The 19,941-nt window shown below is 36.7% G+C and overlaps 1 protein-coding gene across 16 annotated transcripts in view; it reads left to right on the forward strand.

The window, feature by feature from the left end:
• Nucleotides 1-19,941, forward strand: part of MYBPC1 (myosin binding protein C1) — an 83,701-nt gene that overhangs the window by 34,193 nt on the left and 29,567 nt on the right. For all 16 annotated transcript variants that reach the window (XM_072724714.1, XM_072724705.1, XM_072724707.1 and 13 more), the window contains 9 exons: nt 1,019-1,075; nt 7,034-7,200; nt 9,554-9,686; nt 11,222-11,346; nt 12,223-12,328; nt 13,493-13,659; nt 15,098-15,260; nt 16,228-16,334; nt 16,668-16,801. In XM_072724714.1, the coding sequence (XP_072580815.1) occupies nt 1,019-1,075; nt 7,034-7,200; nt 9,554-9,686; nt 11,222-11,346; nt 12,223-12,328; nt 13,493-13,659; nt 15,098-15,260; nt 16,228-16,334; nt 16,668-16,801 (1,159 nt within the window). The remainder of the gene's footprint in view (nt 1-1,018; nt 1,076-7,033; nt 7,201-9,553; nt 9,687-11,221; nt 11,347-12,222; nt 12,329-13,492; nt 13,660-15,097; nt 15,261-16,227; nt 16,335-16,667; nt 16,802-19,941) is intronic.

Here is a 19,941-nt window from a genome sequence, read left to right on the forward strand (position 1 = left end):
TACTAAATTTTTTTATTTCAAAGAATGCAAATGGGTTTACTTCAAAAGTCTTCTCTACCTGCTATTAAAGAAATTTTGAAATCACATTATTTGAGTTTACTTCTTACAAACTTATGTGATACACACGCTGTTTTTTAAACCTGCAGACTCTTTTCTTAGAAACCATAACTAACATTTGTAAAGAGCAGGAAATAAAATCTTCATTAAAAAATTAAACATGTAAGTATGTAGTGCCATTTAAATGTCAGCTCCATAGCTTCTATTTTCTATGAAATTATGAAGGTGGTTGCATGCCTAATGTAAGATGCATTTCTCAGTAGGAAAGCACTCCTAGTATAGAGCTCATCAATAATTCAAAGACGAATTTTTGAAAAATGCATTTTAAAGGGCATAAATGTTAACAAGAAAACAAAAGGTTTAGAATGATATCCCTTTAAAACGGAAAGGAATGCATCTTTTTAAAAAAGTTCTGCACTAGCTTCATTTGTACTTTATGTTGGTACTGCATTATCTGACTGAACTACCAATGGACACAAAGAAGTTACCTTTGAATATAAGCTTCGCACTTATATATTTGACACTGGTATACTTCGTTCTCCAAGCCAATCTCTGACATGAATAACAGAGATCAGCAAAAGTCCTTTGCTTTTTATGCAGGTATGTTTCTAGCACCCCCAACTTGGAAAAACAAAGTACTTTGTGTTGCTTGGCTCAAGCGCATTTGTGTTACTCTGTTTTAACACAAATCCAAGCAGTTTCATATATGCAATCTACAAAAATGTGTCTCCTGAAATTGCAGAGTAACACAAGCTCCTCACATTTACTTTTCCACAAGTACATGCTCCAGAAGTTAAAATGTCACTTGTGTGAAAAGAGATAGTTTGTGTGGATTTAGTCTGATGACTTGTGTGCCAGTACGAAATTGCATATACGTTATACGTAGTGTTTGGGGGAAACTGATATGTATGTATATGTCTCAGCATTAAACCCAGATTTGCTTTTCTTTTGTTAATGACAGTGGAGAAGGTCAAGACGATGCAGGGGAACTTGACTTTAGTGGTCTCCTGAAACGTAGGTGAGAACCGAGCAATGGAGTGAGGCGCTGTGGCCTGGAAATCTTTTAGACACCCACTCAAAGAACTCAAGTTTAAAGTGGATGTTTTTCGGAGAATTTCTCATTCCTTAAAATGTGTTTGCTTATAGAACATATAACACAGAGTTGACTAAGAAAGAGACAGAGAAACTACCGCCTACTAATCTGCTAAATATTTTAGCTGATGTTTTTTACCCTTCTTTTCAAATCTTTCATGAGTCTTCACATACTTTCTCAGTTGGGGATGAGAAGATCTGAAAACTGAAGCAGACAACCCTAATACCTAGAAGCCTCTGATTTCTCTGATGATTTCTATCATTTCAATCATGATTCCTTGGCATGATCAAATAAATAAAGACTTTATTCTCCTGCCTTTGATATTTTACCAAAAAATCAGTTTCACAAATTTGGTAAAAGTCTCTGTAGGTATATATGTGTGTGTGTACATACACACACACACACACACACACACACATATATATACATATATAGTACTTTCTATGCATATGTACTTTATATGTACTATATATATATATATGTATGTATATATATATAGTAAAGGCAGATCTACTTTAAAATAGTGTTTATGTTTACCATACTTCACCAAATCTAAGACATTTTAATATATACCTGTATTTCATAAAATCACTAAGCTATGAAAAATTGCTCCAGAGAGTTTATTATGACACACTATTTATCATTTATTATGACACACATGCTTATTTAAGATGTTTAAATATATACCTGTATTTCATAAAATCACTAAGCTATGAAAAATTGCTCCAGAGAGTTTATTATGACACACTATTTATCATTTATTATGACACACATGCTTATTTAAGATGTTTAAAATGTCAAAAATATGCATTTTAGAAGAAATAAAATATAGTTATAAAATGGCAATATTTAGCACTCTCATTCACACTCCCTTAACACTGTTCTCTTACAATAAAACTTGTAGATTTCATTAGGAATATTCAGTACATAACCATTTTATAGGATTTCTGACCATATATGCAAGCATATGTAATCATATATCTGTTATACATAAAGCTATGCATATATTTACTATAGTGCAACAAAAAGAACTTGATTTTTGCAGGGATTTTATTTAAGTACCAAATTTGTGAATAAATAATAAAACTATGATTCTAAATTAATAATATATAATATTGATATCAGTTTTCATTTAGCTTTTCAGGTTTGCTTTTTATTACTTTTAGTGCCTTCTATGGTTATAAGGAAACATATAAATATATTTCACGACAGATTACAAGTAGTAATAAACTGGACTTGTGCTCATTCTCAGTTTAGTTGAATGGCTTTATCCAGGTCCCTATGAATGAAAAATTCCTCCAGCTCTAAACATGTAGATTGAGAACAGAAATATTAACCAGTGCAGTTTATTAATTACCAATGACTATCAGCCGATCAAGAGACCTTGGCAGTACCAAATACCTCTTTTTCTCTTTGGATACTTCAAATAAGCATTAGTCTCAATAATATTTATTAATTACCCAAATTTATTTAAAGCAATAGTACCTGAAGTGACACTCAGTGAACCTTAACCTTCCTCATTCTACAGGTGAGAAACCAAAGACCAGAAATGTCAGGTGACTTACCCTGAGTCACACAGTGAATGAAAGACAGAGCAGGAACCTAAACCCAAGTTTCCCTCTGAGTCAGCCCATAAGAAATACCACCTAAGAAATACTACTCTAAATCTGTTATGGAAGTTGGTGCTTCAGTTCATAACACAATCGACACTTTGGGAAGAGAAGAGAATATGTCTTTCTTTTCCCTCTCTCTCCTGCAGTCATTTACTCAACCAGGAAAGCACTAAATGCTTTCTTCACAGTGACTTCCAGTGCCTAGCACACAGAAAGGACAATGTAGTGGTAAAAACATGGATGTGGGTCTCAATTCTCCCAGTTGTCAACTGCATGACTTCAGTCCAATTACATGTCCTCTCTGAGATTTGTTTTCCACACTCGTAAACGTAGAGAACAAAAACTAGTTAAATCGGTTATGTAAGAGGCTGGCTCATGGCAAGTGTCAAGTATTCACTCCCACCAAAAATGTGACATTTTCCCTCGAAGAGCCTATATTCATAAAAAAGACATAATATACAGGCACGCATACACATATATGAATCAATCACAATGTGATACAACAGATTATTAAAGTCCATGCTCTGATCAAGAAGGAAAAAGAACAGACTACCAGTAGTTTGTAGAGTAAAAGAAATCTAATGAATGATTGAAATGAACAAAGAAAAAAATTATTAGGAAAAAATGGGCAAAAAACTGGGCAGTCAACATGTCTCCAGTTCTCATTTTCTTTACATCCCCTAATTATGATGTTGACTCATAATTAAATTGTTGTTAGCATAAGAATATATTCATTTAATATACTCTACTAATATACCAGTGTAACTTTAGAAATCACTGTGTTTCCCTACTAATTTGTGAATTGCATGTGTTTTCATCGTGATAACGACACCGTTTCTACTCTTCCAAGAGTGTGTGGCAAAATCCCCATCAGCATAAACGTCTTTACAACCAACATCTTTCTACAACAAAAGATCTCCCTGCCCTGAACAAAGCCAGAGTATTTCAAACAGACATTAGCTAAATCAGATTAAATCTATTAGGTAGTCTCTTGTTATGGGATTTGACCTATATATATGTATGTGTATATGTATATATATATACTTGAAAGTTTTATTCTATATAAAATTTCTATAATTGCTCTGTTCTTTACTAGGACCATCAAGTTATAGAAATTTTGATGTAGATGAAAGTACTGTGAATCTGATATAGGTCTATCCCAATGCTTGAAAAAGAATCAGTGATGCCTATAGAATTTGAATTTTTCTCCCTGCTGAAATTTAACATAACCATGCAGATAGGGTCATGTGCAGCCCTCATGGTAAGTAAAGATATGTGCTGGATGAGTTTAGATAATGCTACAGGTGGGAGCCCTGACCTCACATTGTAGTAAAAAATAATGAATACTTCCTGCAACTTGGAATTGAATTAAGTAATGGAGAGAAAAAGAAGGAGTAGGTAAGAGGTCCCTGGTGTGTATATAGTTTGATAAGTTTGATAAGATTAAGAACATGGTAGGGTGAGGTGTATTTTGGTTTTATAATGAAAAAAAAATGGTGAGGATGATCAGTTTGATGAATCTGCCAACAAAACTGACATGAAATCACACTGAAAATGATATTTATATTGGCATCCCTTATATAAATATTCACCTCGTGGATCTAGATATGCCTTAGTGTTTGACTTATGCTTCCTGCTATCTATTTTAATCTAGTTTGGTATCTTGGAATCCTTTTACCAGGGTCAGGAGGATGGTGGAAATGTGTATGTAATTCTTCTTGGTTGAAGTATGAATTTAACACAATGTAATTTGGTATATTTTTATAGTTTGGGGACTATGTTTAGGCTGGAATATGACAAATATAGCCTTAATAAAGCGGTTGAAGAAACATCAAAGAGACTTTATATAGGCACATACAGACACATTTTAATTGCAATTCTCCAAGACTGCCTACAAAATATTTAAAGAATGTATCTGAAATTTAGACTGCTTTCAGGTGGTAGACCTACTAGGCGTTGCAAATTATTACCAATATTCCAACTTCAGGACAATTTTCTTAAGCTTTCAATTTGCCTGTATTAATAGAGGCTGTAGTTATTATTTCAGTGATATGAATATACTTGTTTCTCAAGTTTTAAAATTTTAATTAATTAATTTTAAGGAGGCACCACACCCAACGTGGGGCTTAAATTCATGACCTTGCGATTAAAAGTGCTCTACTGACTGAGCCACCCAGGTGCCCTATGTCTTAAGAGTTACATTTTCCTCATGGTGTTCCCTAGTCCTTCCCATAAAGGTCACTGATGGACCCATGACCTCTCACTTCCTTTCATTTTTCCAGATTTGCCTCAGCATCCTCCTTCACTGGGTGCACAGACTTACATGACAATGTAAATTAGATATTGAGAAGTCATCCTTGCCTAACGCCACCCTAAATTCTATGTTAATATTTATATTCTCCTCCCCTTCACTAGGATTACAATCTGCTATTTCCATTTAAAAAATGCGGAAACAGGTGTAATTAATGTGACAATGCAAACATATGTAACCATCATTTGATAGCATGATAGCATGAATCTGTTTTCACATTGATGTTGACCAGTTTTCCTGGAAAATCATATCACATTATTCACCGGAAGTAGTCACTAAAACATTTCCAAATTAACCTGATGAAAATAGTCAATTATATCTTTTTTAAAAAAGATTTTATTTATTTATTCATGAAAGACACAGAGAGAGACAGAGACACAGGCAGAGGGAGAAGCAGGTTCCCTGCGGGGAGCCCCATGTGGGACTCGATCCCAGGACCTTGGGGTCATGCCCTGAGCCAGAGGCAGATGCTCAACCGCTGAGTCCCCAGGTGTTGTCCCCAGTCACCTATATAAAAAAAAAAAAATCAGAGCTATTTAGCCAGCAAAGGAAATTTTTTTGTTCAATTTAAATTACATTTTGCATTAACCCTAGGCTCTTTCCCTAAAGAGTGTTTATTCTTGAGTTTTTTTTTCATTTATTGGTTTTAAAATAAGAACAGACAAGTATACTTTAAATTTTATATTTTTCTAGCCATATATATTTTTTATATTTTCTGTATGTTCCTTAGTCAGTGATCAAAATTTAGGGTCATAATTTTGATAATTACACTAAGAAGTTACTCCCCCCTTGTTCATTGGAACTTAGCCATTTGCTTTAGAGTTTAACATTCATATTTTCATAATTCATATACAACCTGCCTTAAAAAAATTCAAGACAGTGCTTTAAGACGAAATATGAGAGGATTTTTTGCTTCAAACTTCTCCTGCCAACTTAGAAAAAACTGTCTTTTAAAAAGTGAATGTATCCACAAAAATCGTATTTCAAAAAAAAGAAAACCTGGCAGTTTCAATTTCTTGGTAGAAAAAAAAAAACAGCAAAAAATCATTAGTGTACACATTTACTAATACAGTAGGGAAAATCCTAAGGTGTTCCCTAGTCCTAAGGTTTGCGAAATCCTAAGGTTTAAAAGACCTATTTGTACTGTCTTCCTATATAGCTAGGATGTGTACATTAACGAAGGTAGAAAGAGATCATTTTCCTTTCATAGATCAGTATTTAAATCTTCTCATTCTCAACCCACTTTTCAAAATGATTTCCCTACCCATGTCCCGGATAACAAGGGATCTTAAGTTCCTCACAAATTCACCTTCTCTTTAAACTTCCAAGTGAAAAGAAGTAAAGACATAACCAGAATGTCTTCTGCTATCTTCCTAAAATTATGTTTTTAACTAAAAGCGACAATGCTAATGTAGGCGCGTACCCCTGATCCCTGGCGGCCTGGCAGGAGCGTACCCCCGATCTCTAAGGGCCTGGCAGGAGCGGACCCCCGATCTCTAAGGGCCCGGCAGGCGCGTACCCCTGATCTCTAAGGGCCCGGCAGGCGCGTACCCCTGATCTCTAAGGGCCTGGCAGGCGCGTACCCCTGATCTCTGGCGGCCCGGCAGGCGCGTACCCCTGATCTCTACGGGCCTGGCAGGAGCGTACCCCCGATCTCTAAGGGCCTGGCAGGAGCGTACCCCCGATCTCTACGGGCCCGGCAGGCGCGTACCCCTGATCTCTAAGGGCCCGGCAGGAGCGTACCCCCGATCTCTAAGGGCCTGGCAGGAGCGTACCCCCGATCTCTACGGGCCCGGCAGGCGCGTACCCCTGATCTCTAGGGGCCCGGCCGTGTCCCGGGCTGCGGGCATCCCCCAGCCAGGCTTCACGCGCAGCGCTTCCACCGCTGAGCCAGGAAGTGGGTCCCGCTGGCGGCCCGCGAGGCCGGGGCAGCTCCTGACTCGGGCCCGTCCCGGGTAGGGAGGTGAAGCAGCAGGAGGAGGAGCCCGAGGTGGACGTGTGGGAGCTGCTGAAGAACGCGAACCCCAACGAGTACGAGAAGATCGCCTTCCAGTATGGCATCACCGACCTGCGCGGCATGCTCAAGCGGCTCAAGCGCATGCGCAGGGTGGAGAAGAAGAGTGCAGGTGAGCGCCCCCGGGCGGGGCTGCGGGGCTGCGGGGCAGCGTCCTCCCAGCTAGCGGGGACGCGGGGACGGGGAGGCGGGGACGGGGCGGCGGGGGGGGGGAGGGTGCGGTACAGGCGTTCCCCTTCCTTTCCTGCTCCCGGGCCTCAGGCGACGCGGGTCACGGCTCCGGGCATCTGGGCATCTGTAGCCGTGAGGGTAGACGGGAGCCGGCGAACGGTCAAACCTCACGGGTACCACGTAGAACGTACTGGAACATCCGTATCTTCGCTGCCCCTGGGAGTTTCACGGGGCCCCTTTCTCCAGCCTCCACATCGCCCTCCCTCTCAAATTCTTGATTCTTACCTGCGCAGAGTAGATGTTCCTTGGTTTGACCCTCATAGTCTTGCACCAATTTCATGGGAGGCGGGGAATCCACCTCTCACCCTGATGCGGATACCAGAAGGTTCTGGAAAATAGCTGTGCTGCTCTCTAGGGATCTCAAGTGACTGCATTTTGTTGTGGTTTTAAATATCTTTAAAAAAAATACTTTGAGATGTTGCAATTTAAATTAAAATTTAATTTAAAAAATGTTTTTAAAAAATACGTTTTAAATTGATTACGTGCTCTTCCAAATTTCCTGTACCTTGTTGGGTCAGTTACCCGTTTTGTGATGCATGAAGGGAATATCAATCCTATTATTGTTCATTATTTCTTAACGTCCCAATAGAATTTATGTTTTCACTTATTTGGGTACCCAACCCGGGTGCCCAAATAGAATTTAAAGTCTCTCACCACCTTTTTTTTTTTTTTTTAAATCTACCCATTATTTCTCAACCCCCTGTAAACTGGTGGAGCAATTAGGCCCAGAGAAATGTAGAAGTGTCTTGTTTTTGCTTTGTTTACAGAACTCAGCTATTCCCACTATTTTGAAACTTCAAAACTTTTAGAAGTGTTGTCCTTGAGAGTCACAAACATGTGAATGCCAAGCTGACATCTCTTTTCTCCACACTGGCTGATCTAATTCTTACCACTTAGCTCTGAATTGAGGTCTTGAGGTATAGGATAAATAACTTTCTTTAAAGCTAGTGTTTACTGTGTTAAAATACAAGGAAGTGAGCTTATTTAAGCAATAGTATAACAAAGTTGGGATGATGGAAATGCAAGCATAAAAACTCCATGAGGCATTACACACTTGTATTTTCCAAACTCTCTAAATGAGTATTATCATTAAAATCAAGGAAAAATAATTAAATTAAGAAAAGAAGTTAACATCTGCTTAGGACCTTTCAAAGATAATATATTTTTTAACTACTGTGTCCTCTGTTATTTAAAATGTTTTGAAATCCTGAGTTATAGTTAGGAAACTATTTAGGTAAGGAGTGTTTTATTTATCTTTATTTTTTTTAAAGATTGTATTATTTGAGAGAGAAAGTGAGAAAACGAGTGGGGGGGAAGGGCAGGGGGAGAAGGAGAGGGAGAAACAGACTGCCCACTGAATAAAGAGACTGATGCAGGGCTCTATCCCAGGACCTTGGGATCATGACCTGAGCCAAAGGCAGACACTTAACCAACTGAGCCACCCAGGTGCCCCTGTAGGAGTGTTTTAAATGTGTCATTATTTGGGCAAGTTTCCACAATACAAAAATTTTGATAAGCCTACTATTTCAATTAGTCAAAGGCATTCTATTTAATTTGATGAGTCATTGAATTTATCTCATAAACTCTGTGATTAAAAAAAAAAACTTCCTGTGACATACATAAGTACAAAGATAGTGCCCTTGATTCTGATAGTAGTCATGCCAGGAGAATAGGCATGTTCTTCAAGTTCAGTTTCATTTAGGTGCTTTATAATTTCCTGAAGAATTAGGACAATCATTTTTAAAGTCTCGTCAATAATTCTTTTTTTCCAATTTTTATTTTTTCCTTTTCCCCCCATTTTTAAAAATTTAAATTCAATGAGCCAACATATAGTAAGTGTACCATTAGTTCCAGAGGTAGAGTTCAGTGATTCGTCAGTTGCATAGAACACCCAGTGCTCATCCCATCACGTGCCCTCCTTTATGCCCATCACCCACTTACCCCATCCTCCCACCTACCTCCCTCTAGCAACCCTCAGTTTCTTTGCTCTTCAATAATTCTTATGTTTCTTTCAAAAACATGTGGATTCTCTTCAATTTTTTAAACCATCTTATCATATATAAATCAACACTGAATTCTAAAACATAGAGGATACTTTGGAAGATTCCTAATTTTTTTCTACTTCGAGTCTCGAATTTTCATTTAGTTTTAGGTTCTTATACATACATCAACTATTTAAATTCATAGCATGTGTGTGCACATATTGACATAGTTTTGTTTTTTCTCTCTATCAGCTTTTGCAAAAATTCTTGATCCTGCATATCAAGTGGATAAAGGAGGCAGAGTAAGGTTTGCTGTGGAACTGGCAGACCCAAAGTTGGAGGTGAAATGGTATAAAAATGGTCAAGAAATTCGACCCAGTACGAAGTAAGTGGGCTTTGCAAATACTCAGGGATAGCTATATAAATCAAACAGTAATTTGACTTAATTTTCTGTAAATAAAAACACATTTTAGTTATGCCTTTTTAATGCAAAATCAGATGGAGGGAGAATAAAAACTTTTCATAGATTTTGGAACCATTAACATTATAGTGTTATATAAATAAAACCTTGTTTTATGTTTTAATTCTATACAAACTATTTTTGAGTGATTCTAGTTCTAGCTTTGTGTCAATATATGTTATATGTGATTATTTCAGAGCATTGCCAAACTTCTCCCAATTTTTAAAATAAAACTTTGAAAAATTTGAAATACATACTTGATAAACCAACTGGAAATAACACCTTATAATTAGAGAACTTTTGTTTTTACAAAAGAGTATCTTAAAGCCTGTGTTTTATGTTTTGGCCCTCTCTCAAAGGAAGGAATCAGACTAATCCCTGATGTCTGATGGTATCGCTAGTTTATTATGAAACTGCTTCAAGAGAGCCTTCTCAGCCTGAGAGATTTTCAACTCCAGTGTATTTTTTTAAGTTAACAGGAGCCACATGCACATTTATAAAAAGACTTTAATCCTGAAAATCTGTCGCTTCTGGAGTACAATTAGGTGGTTTCCAATTTCTTAGTGGGGCCATGCCTGCAGAGTGACTTTATGATGATAATGTTTAGTCTGATAAAAATCTCTTGAAAGTGGCTTGAATTTACCAAAAACATAATTTTAATCAGTTATCTTTATTTAGAAAATGTTGTGTAATGCTTTATTCTTAAAGTCTTCAATTTGGGAATTTTCCAAATGAGAACTTTTTCATCAGTCTGTTATAATGCCTTAATATACTCATTCATAATCCAGATCACAGACAATTAAATTTTGTGATATTCCTGGCTTTTAGTTTTTTGTTTCCAAACACTCAAGTTCTTTTTTAGTAGGTGGTTACTGTGATGTGACAACACTAGTTCTTAAACTCAATTAAAAGGCCATCACATTCTATAAAATTACTGCCTATGTTAGTGATTAAGTTCATATTACTGCTTAGACTGTATGATCACTTATTCACCTAACAAAATCTATGTGACATCTCACTAGGCAATGAGTGGGATCAATGAATCAATGAATAAGATTGATCCCTCTCTACCTATAAACTAAATGAACTGGTCATTTAAAAAACTGTACAGAGTTCCAAATCTCTCTGACAACCTCAGCCAAGCCTATTTTCCAACAATAGGTTAAAAAATTAAATAGTAAATATATTATTACTGATTTGTAGTGGAAATTAAAACCTTTTATAAAAATACAGAAATTAAATATTATGTATAAAGAGGCATATGTATTAAATTATGTGTTATAAAGATAACACGTGTTTCATGTTTTGTGTTAACTATGTAAGATGTGCTACATAAATGGCAGATCAAAATTATATCCCTGACTTTTAAACATTACTGAATTATAAGCCAGATTTGCTGGTAATAAAGGAAAGAATAAAGTCAAGGTCACAGACTGTTCTCTCCCTCCTATTTAAAACAGATACATCTTTGAACATAAAGGATGTGAAAGAATCATGTTTATCAATAACTGTGGGCTGACGGATGATTCAGAGTATTATGTGACAGCTGGTGATGAGAAATGTTCCACTGAGCTCTTTGTGAGAGGTAAAGTGAGATTTCTTACTGTCGTCTTCAATAGCCTTGGGCGCTCCTTCTCCCAGGGATAGTGATCAAAATGAGCATGACAAGGTGAGCTCTTGAGCTCTAGAGCAGAGGTAATAGGATCTCTAGAAGTGGGTCAGCCTGGGTGTTAGGTTGGCTCTGAGTGGAAGCTCCTTTACACTGGCGGTTATTGTATAGCCTACTTAATCTTCAAGTTTGCTGAAGACTAGAAAGGCTGAGGGGAGAAAAAAACAAACTGGTGAGTCAAAATGCCCCATGTTTTTGATTCAAGCAAGCGATATACAATTATTCTTAGTTATAGCTTCTGGAACCCAACAAGCTCTACTGGATAATCCTCATTTTGTACATTCAGCTGATCACAAAGAGATTTCTCTAGAAACCAGCTTCACTAGTAAAAGGGTATCAGAGGCTGACACTGAGGTTGCGGAAGATGATCATTTACTAAAACATTGTGTCCCTGAGGCCCTCTGAATACAGACCTATCATCCACCTAGAACCAGAATCAAAGAATCATAGTTACCAATTCTCCTTCATCAGACATGTCTACCACTTGATTTCATATTTGCCAGAAGAAGGATATTTGATATGTGTTTTGTCTGCTCTCCAGAACAATAATTGATTTGATTTGAAGAGTTCTGAGAAAATTGGGAAAGCCCCACCCAGGGTTGCCAGCTATTTTGAAAAAAAAAAAAAATGTAAAAAAAAAAACCCAACCTCACCAAACATCTACCATCATCTAACATAGCCCTATGGTAGATGACACTTTCTTACTGTTGGTCTTTCATCTGTGAACAAATCTGTGGTCATGAGCAGGTTTTGGACATTTAATGATTCTGATTCTCCCTTTTTTCACACTAGAGCCTCCAATTTTGGTAACCAAACAGCTGGAAGATACGAATGCTTACTGTGGAGAAAGAGTGGAATTAGAATGTGAGGTGTCTGAAGACGACGCCAATGTGAAATGGTAAATAACTTTCCAGACGTCTATCTATTTGTAATAGATTAAAAAAATGTGCCTTCATGTATTGGAGAACAGGAAATGGCTTTTATACATGTGAAAAGAATCATAACCATTCACATTAGTAGAAATGGTAACTAAAACTATGAAGATACTGGGGGCTTTTTTTCACCTATGAAACTGGAAATTCAGAAATCTAGGTTGATAAATGTGGGGAAGTAGGCACTTACTAAAAAATGGGTGGCTTACAGTTGCCTGGGTCTGTTTGATTCCAAATCCTGTGGATGCTTTTTTTTTTTTTTAAGATTTTATTTATTTATCCATGACAGACACACAGAGAGAGAGAGAGAGAGAGAGAGAGAGAGAGAGGCAGAGACACAGGAAGAGGGAGAAGCAGACTCCATGCAGGGAGCCCCATGTGGGACTCCATCCTGGGTCTCCAGGATTATGCTCTGGGCCAAAGGTGGTGCTAAGCTGCTGAGCCACCCAGGCTGCCCTGGATGCTCTTAATGTGTATACTTCGCTTACTCTCACCATGCCACACTGGCGACTTACATGGAAAAATATACTTACATGTATATTTTTCATTTAATCCCCACTTACCTTATTGTCACAGCACCACAGGAAAATATTTTAGACTAAGAATCACCGAATACTTTTAAAAATAAAAGTATTATTTTTTGTGTGTGTGTGGATAGGGGGTGTTTTCTCAAGTTCTGTGTGAGTAACCTCAAAATTAAAGCTACGAGATTCAGAATCCTAAAATGAAATGCTTTGTGGAGAAGTATAATAAATTATACAGCATGTACCTGTGGTAATTGGTACAGAGTAGATTGTTCATTCTTATCTAGAATCATAGCTAACTTTAAGACATATTAAATGATGCTGTTCTTATTAGTGTGGGTCAAGAGGTAATATCCACTCTTAGCATCTTCATCTGATTGATCTTGAATGGGAAGAAGGGACTGATGTCCTTCTAATGGAATTTTTCAGACAATAGTTGTTATATTACTAATCCATTTGATGTAATGATCCATACATTGTTTAATTTAACAAATAGTTCTTAGATTCCAGGATACAGAAAAAAAGAAAAACCAATAATGTCCATCTCCTGAAGAGTCTTTTACAAAACTCTTTTTATAATCCATTTTATAATCTATTTTAACTCAGGTTTAAGAATGGTGAGGAGATTATCCCTGGTCCAAAATCAAGATACCGAATTAAAGTTGAGGGCAAAAAACATATTTTGATCATAGAAGGAGCAACGAAGGCTGACAGCGCAGAATATTCTGTAATGACAACAGGAGGACAGTCGTCTGCTAAGCTTAGTGTTGACTGTAAGTAAGATTTCCTTGAGTATCCTCCAAGTTGGCTAACTAATGGTGTTGCCTTTTGTAAATTCAAATTTAGGAAAGTTTCAGTCTATTTGATTTCTACTGTGGCAATCTTAAAAATGTAAAATTGGATTCCATTCTAACTGAATGTCTATGTCATAGCAGTCAGGATCTCTGAGATAGAACTGACTACTCAATTTAATAGTAAAACAGTATCAGGGAGTATAAAAATCACCTGCCAGAGAAGTTATCCAAATACTAAAGAAATACTTTAATCCAAAGACCACATATATAGAAAGTGAATACTTAGGTATGATATAAAATCCTCATGTTTGCATAACCCATGAATGAATTTGCTATCTACTTGTTGAATAAACATTCAACATTCTGCAACTACACTTGGAGTAGAAAGGAAGTTGCTCAAACCAAGGAGGCTGAAAGGAGAATGTTGTAAGAACTCATTTGCTGCTAGAATCCAGAGGCATGAGAGAGTTCATGTACTTCCCCAAATGCCCCCAAATAGTAGTCAGTCCTCAGCAGCAGGGTCGGGATCTTCTAGTTAGCCATGAAAATTAAAATAGCAAATCTCACAGGAAGTTTGGCAATACATGCAGAGAAGAAGCCCTGCTTCCTTACTTCTTTCTTAGTCCAATTGTGATCCATAGGATCACTGAATTATTCAGAGGTTATCTCAGTTACACTCCTTATGCTTCACAGAATTGTGTCCATTTTAGTTTAATACCAAGAAGATTTTTCAATCATAGACAGATCCTTACCTGCTATTTGTAGCCATTTAAAGTAATTACAGTCAGTTCTACTATAATGCAGTATACACATTTCTAAAATCACTATGCTGTACAAATTCATGCAATAAAAACCACAAGACAAATTGGGGAAAGGGAGATGATGGGCACGACACTCAAAAATTTTGTCAGCCACGCATTAAAAAAAAAGAACCTAATAAAACTAGTATCATAGTTTTACACATCAAATACTTAATAAATATGGCACTTTATGTTAAATGAGACCTGGAATTTGCCTGTGGAAATGGTGTGGGAAGTGTTGCAGCTAGTGAGCCACTGTGAAATGGTAGAAAGAGGTTATTTGGAATTGGATGGACAGTGGTAATCGCCAATGTGCATGAATGTGGCTCATATTGCATGGGTGAATTCAGGTAACTGGTAGATATTTGTCACGTGCGTGTGTATGTGTGTGCGCATGCATTTTGTGCAGTCCTACCTGGCTCAGTCAGCTGGGTGCCATTTTCTCTTTTTCATGAATGAAATCATGCATAATCAAGCACAAACTTTGTGTTATGTTCCAGTTGTCCCCTAACAAATCAATTGCACTGGAACAAATTCTCATTTTTTTAAAACCAGATACCATCTTGGCCTGTCTGGAGTTTGGGTTTGGCACTTATAATTATCTATTATTTCTGTAGTGAAACCTCTGAAGATTTTGACACCTCTGACTGATCAAACTGTACACCTTGGAAAAGAAATCTGCTTGAAGTGTGAAATCTCTGAAAACATATCAGGAAAATGGACTAAAAATGGCCTACCTATTCAGGAAAGTGACCGTCTGAAGGTTGTTCACAAAGGAAGGTAAGCAGGTTAGGTGATCCATAAGGGAGGGCTGATCCCCATATCTATTTTCTTTACCTTTTAAATTAACATATTTGGTGAGGAGGCCTGGAGAGTAGTCATAAAGAGAGGATCTATGTCTGGTTCTTTGCTTCCAAACAGCAAGAACATGATTTCTCTGTTCTACATCCTGTCCTACCAGTGATTCCTTTTTTTGTACCTCATGGCATGGTGCTTTGTCTATTCAAATGCCATCAACTCATTTTTTTCCATCAAACATGAGGTTAAAGGAATGATACTGAATCTTAGTTAAGGAATGAATCAAAATGGATTAACTGTCCCTAACTAGTAAGTGTCGTGTGAGCTTTCACAATTTTTGGGGTGGACATAATATCCTAGAATCTAGCAAAAATCCAAGGCAAGCGTTCTTACCCTTGGATCTATGAATTCTAGGATATCATAAATGAACTTCAGAGGGCCCCATAAATTCTCTAAAGCTGTAAGCAAGGTCTGTGTATTCAGAAATACACACTTTTCTCCAGAGAGCAAATCGATGGTGTCCATCAGATATTCACTGACCCCCAAAAAGTTAAGAACTCCTGCTTTTAGATTTGGCATATAAAGCCAAAATCAAGATTATTATTGGTAATTTCTTAAATCTTAAAGTGTGGCACTAGTGAGATGTTATATTTTAGTCTTTTTTGAAAGCTATGTAATGAGAAAGGAATAATAAACTCTTGCATGCATAATAAGCAGGCTGTATTTGTGCAGATAATTTCATATACTCCAAGATGAATATTTAATAGTATACCAATAAAGAGGAAAATTCAGCTTTCATATTCATATTCTCTCTTTCTGTTTCTTGGTCTGTCTTCTCTCCAGCCTGCACTAAATAAGTTAATCAGATAAAGGGCAGGGTCTCTTCAGTTGTGCCATAAACAATCTAAATCTTTGTAAATTCTTAGAAACGTTTTTCGTATTTCCTTAGAATCCACAAGTTAGTGATAGCCAATGCTCTCCTTGAAGATGAAGGTGATTATGTATTTGCACCAGATGCCTACTCTATTACTTTGCCTGCCAAAGTTCATGTTATTGGTGAGTAGATAAATCATTGCAGAATTTTGTGTTCTTGGTTTTTGGTGTTTTTTCGCTTACCTTGGAAATATAACACATTGAAAAGTATGATATATAAAGAAAAAATACATGAATTGGTATAAGTCACTAATCATAACAGTTGATCCTTATACGAAGTCTTATAGTGAAGTAGTTTTGCAAGATTGCCAGGCAGTAACTACTTTGACTCTTCATGTTCTTTTTGGCCAGATAAAATATTGGTTACGACCAATATTTAGCACTAGCAAAGTACTAGCCCAGCTATTCATAATGGAAATGATTGTCTGATGACAAAGGCTATATTTAATATTTTAGATCCTCCTAAGATCATCCTGGATGGTCTCGATGCTGACAATACAGTGACAGTAATTGCAGGAAGCAAGCTTCGTCTTGAGATTCCTGTCAGTGGAGAGCCACCTCCCAAAGCCATTTGGAGCCGTGCTGATAAGGTTTGTTTTACTTACACACACACACACACACACACACACACACACAAACACTGCCCATCCCACTTCCCGACTTCCATTAGTCAGATGAAAGAAGAAAGCAAATATATGTATAGGGGTTCAGTATAGATATAATCCCTTTTGATTAAGAAAGATCACTGATTTTCAGGCAAATATAATCATCATGCATTTACTTTTCATATTTCTAACTACTTACTATGTGACCAGGCAAGTCTCTGTGTGTTTGTGTGTGTGTGTGTTTTGTTGTTTGTTTTTTCACCAGGCAAGTTTTTATGTGCAGTGAACAGGATCCCATTTTTCATTCTAATGGGTGTCAGACAATGAAGCTGAAGAGAAATAGACAATGAATTATTAAATAAATAAATGAACAAAATCACTTTGGATAGTAATAAGTACTATGAAGATTTTTTTAAAAAAACAGAGTAATATGATTAGCAAGTGATTGTGAGGTAAATGACAATAGTCTCTATGAAGGACAAGAAAACCAGATGTGAAGATCAAAGGAAAGAGATTTCCAGGTAAAGTCAATGCAAGTGCAAAGGACAAGAGAAGAGGAGAAAATGACCTTGATGTGTTGAAGAAATTGGAAAGAAGCCAGTATGGATGGGTCAGAGTGTATGAGGAGGAGAATAATAAGGTTGGAGTGGTAAACTAGTACAAGTGTCATTCTGTGGCACCCTATATAAAATATATTATGAGCATTAAAACTATTCTATATGATGTTATAATGATGGACACTGTCATTATATATTTGGAAAAACCCACAGAATATATAACACAAGAGTTAACTCTAATGTAAATATAGACTTTAAATGATAATGATGTATCAGTGTAGGTTCATCAGCGGTAACAAATATTCCACTCTGATGTGGGATGTCAGATGTGGAGGAGGTTGTGTATGTGTTGGGAGGGGTATATATGAGAACTCTCTGTACTTTCCATTAAACTTTGCAGTGAGTCTAAGTCTGCTTCAAAAAATAATTTATTGGGGCACCTGGGTAGCTCAGTCAGTTAAGCGTCTGACTCTTGATTTCAGCTCAGATCTTGATCTCAGGGTTGTGAGATTGATCCCCGTATTGGGCTCCACTCTGGACATGAAGCCTGCGTAAGATTCTCTCTCTCCAGGGACATCTGGGTGGCTCAGTTGGTTAAGCATCTGCCTTCAGCTTAGGTCATGATCGCAGGGTTCTAGAATCAAGCCCCCACCTCAGACTCCCTTCTCCCTCTCCCTCTGCTGCTCCCTCCTTGTGCTCTCTTTCTCTCTATGAAAGAAAGAAAGAAAGAAAGAAAGAAAGAAAGAAAGAAAGAAAGAAAGAAAGAAAGAAAGAAAATCTTTTTAAAAAAAAAAAGATTCTCTCTTTCCCTTTCTCTCTGCCCCTCAACTCCACTCTCTCTCTCTTAAAAATAATTATTTTTATTATTCAAAAAATAAATTTCTGTTTTCTGGAAGAAAAAAAAGAACATCATTGAGCTTTAGGACTTCAAGCAGTGAAATATATGTGTGATTGGAGTCCCTAAAAAGGACAAAGGAATGTATAAAGAATAAGGGCCAAGGGATGCCTGGGGGTCTCAGTGGTTCAGCATCTGCCTTTGGCTCAGGTCCTGATCCCAGGGTCCTGGGATCAAGTCCTGCATCGGGCTCCCCGCAGGGAGCCTACCTCTCCCTCTGCCTCTTTCTGTTTGTCTCTAATGAATAAATAAAATCTTTTTTTTTTTTAAAAGAAATAAGGGCCAAAATTTTTCCAAATTTTATAAAAACTAAAATTTCAGTTTCAAGAGGCTCAAGAAAACCTAAGCACAAGGAGCATTAATAAAACCACACCAAGAAAAAAAAAAAAAAAAACCACACCAAGACTCATAATAACCCAATTGCTCAAAACCTGTGGTTAAGATGAAAAATTAAGTAGGCAGAGAAAAAAATCACATTAAATATACAGAAACAAAGACAAGAGTGATAGCAGATCTCTCTCAAAGTAAGGCAAGTGAGAAAACAGTGGCGTAACATCTTTAAGGAAAAAAACTGTCAACCTAGAATTCTATGAATTCTAAAAAAATTCTATACATTCTAAAAAACTATCAACTAGAATTCTGTGCTAAGGAAAAATAATTTTCAGAAATGAAGGCAAAATAAAATAATTTTCAGATATATAAAAGCTGAAAGAAATTGTCACTGGGACAATTTTAGCACTACAAGGAATGCTAAAAGAAGTCCTTAAGTCAGAAGGAAAATGATGCCAGATGGAAACATTTTCACAGAGGAATGAAGAGCATCAGAAATGATAACTACATAGATAAACATGAGGTTTTTATTATTACAAAAGTAATAACCATGCATTGTGGTGTTTGTAACATAAGTGAAAGTAAAATTTATGACAAAAGAAACAAGGTCAGGAGGGGAAAGATGGAAAGTAAGAATTAAGAGGGTTGAAAGAGAGGTATATTATTGTAATATCACATGAAGGGAGGCTGAAAAGTTAAAAATGTAGATGATAAGCCCCAAAGGAAGCACTAAAATAATAAGTTATAGCTGATAAGCCAACAAAGGACATAATATGAAGTCGCAAGAAATACTTAATCTAAAAAAGGCAGAAAAAGAGGCACAAAGAACAGATGAGAGAAGTAGAAATCAAATAGCAAGGTACTAGAACTGCAAAGAAAATAGGTAAATTAGAGATTTCAATACTCTTCTCTCAGTAGTTGATTGAACAAGTAGAGAGACCATCAGTAAGGATATTCAGGGTTTTCACAATATTGGCAACCATCGTGATCTAATTAGCTTTTATAGAACAGTCCAACACATGCAGAATGGGCATTATTTTAAAATTGCATGTGGAAAATTTCCAAGATAGGCCATAAGTAAGCCCCAATAAATGTAAAAGGATTTAATTCATGCAAAGTTCTCTGATCACAATGGAATTAAGTAGAAATAACAGAAAGGTATCTGGAAATTTTTCAAATATTAGGAAGCTAACTTTTTTCTGAATAATTTATAGATCAAAAAAAAAATAAATCACAAGGGAAATTAGAAAATATTTATGAGCATACCACATATCAGAATTTGCAGAATGCTACTAAGTCAGTACTAAATAGCCCCATATCTATTAAAGAAATGAAATTTGTAG

Source organism: Vulpes vulpes, chromosome 10 (genome assembly GCF_048418805.1).
Source record: "Vulpes vulpes isolate BD-2025 chromosome 10, VulVul3, whole genome shotgun sequence".
In the NCBI taxonomy this organism is placed as follows: domain Eukaryota; kingdom Metazoa; phylum Chordata; class Mammalia; order Carnivora; family Canidae; genus Vulpes; species Vulpes vulpes.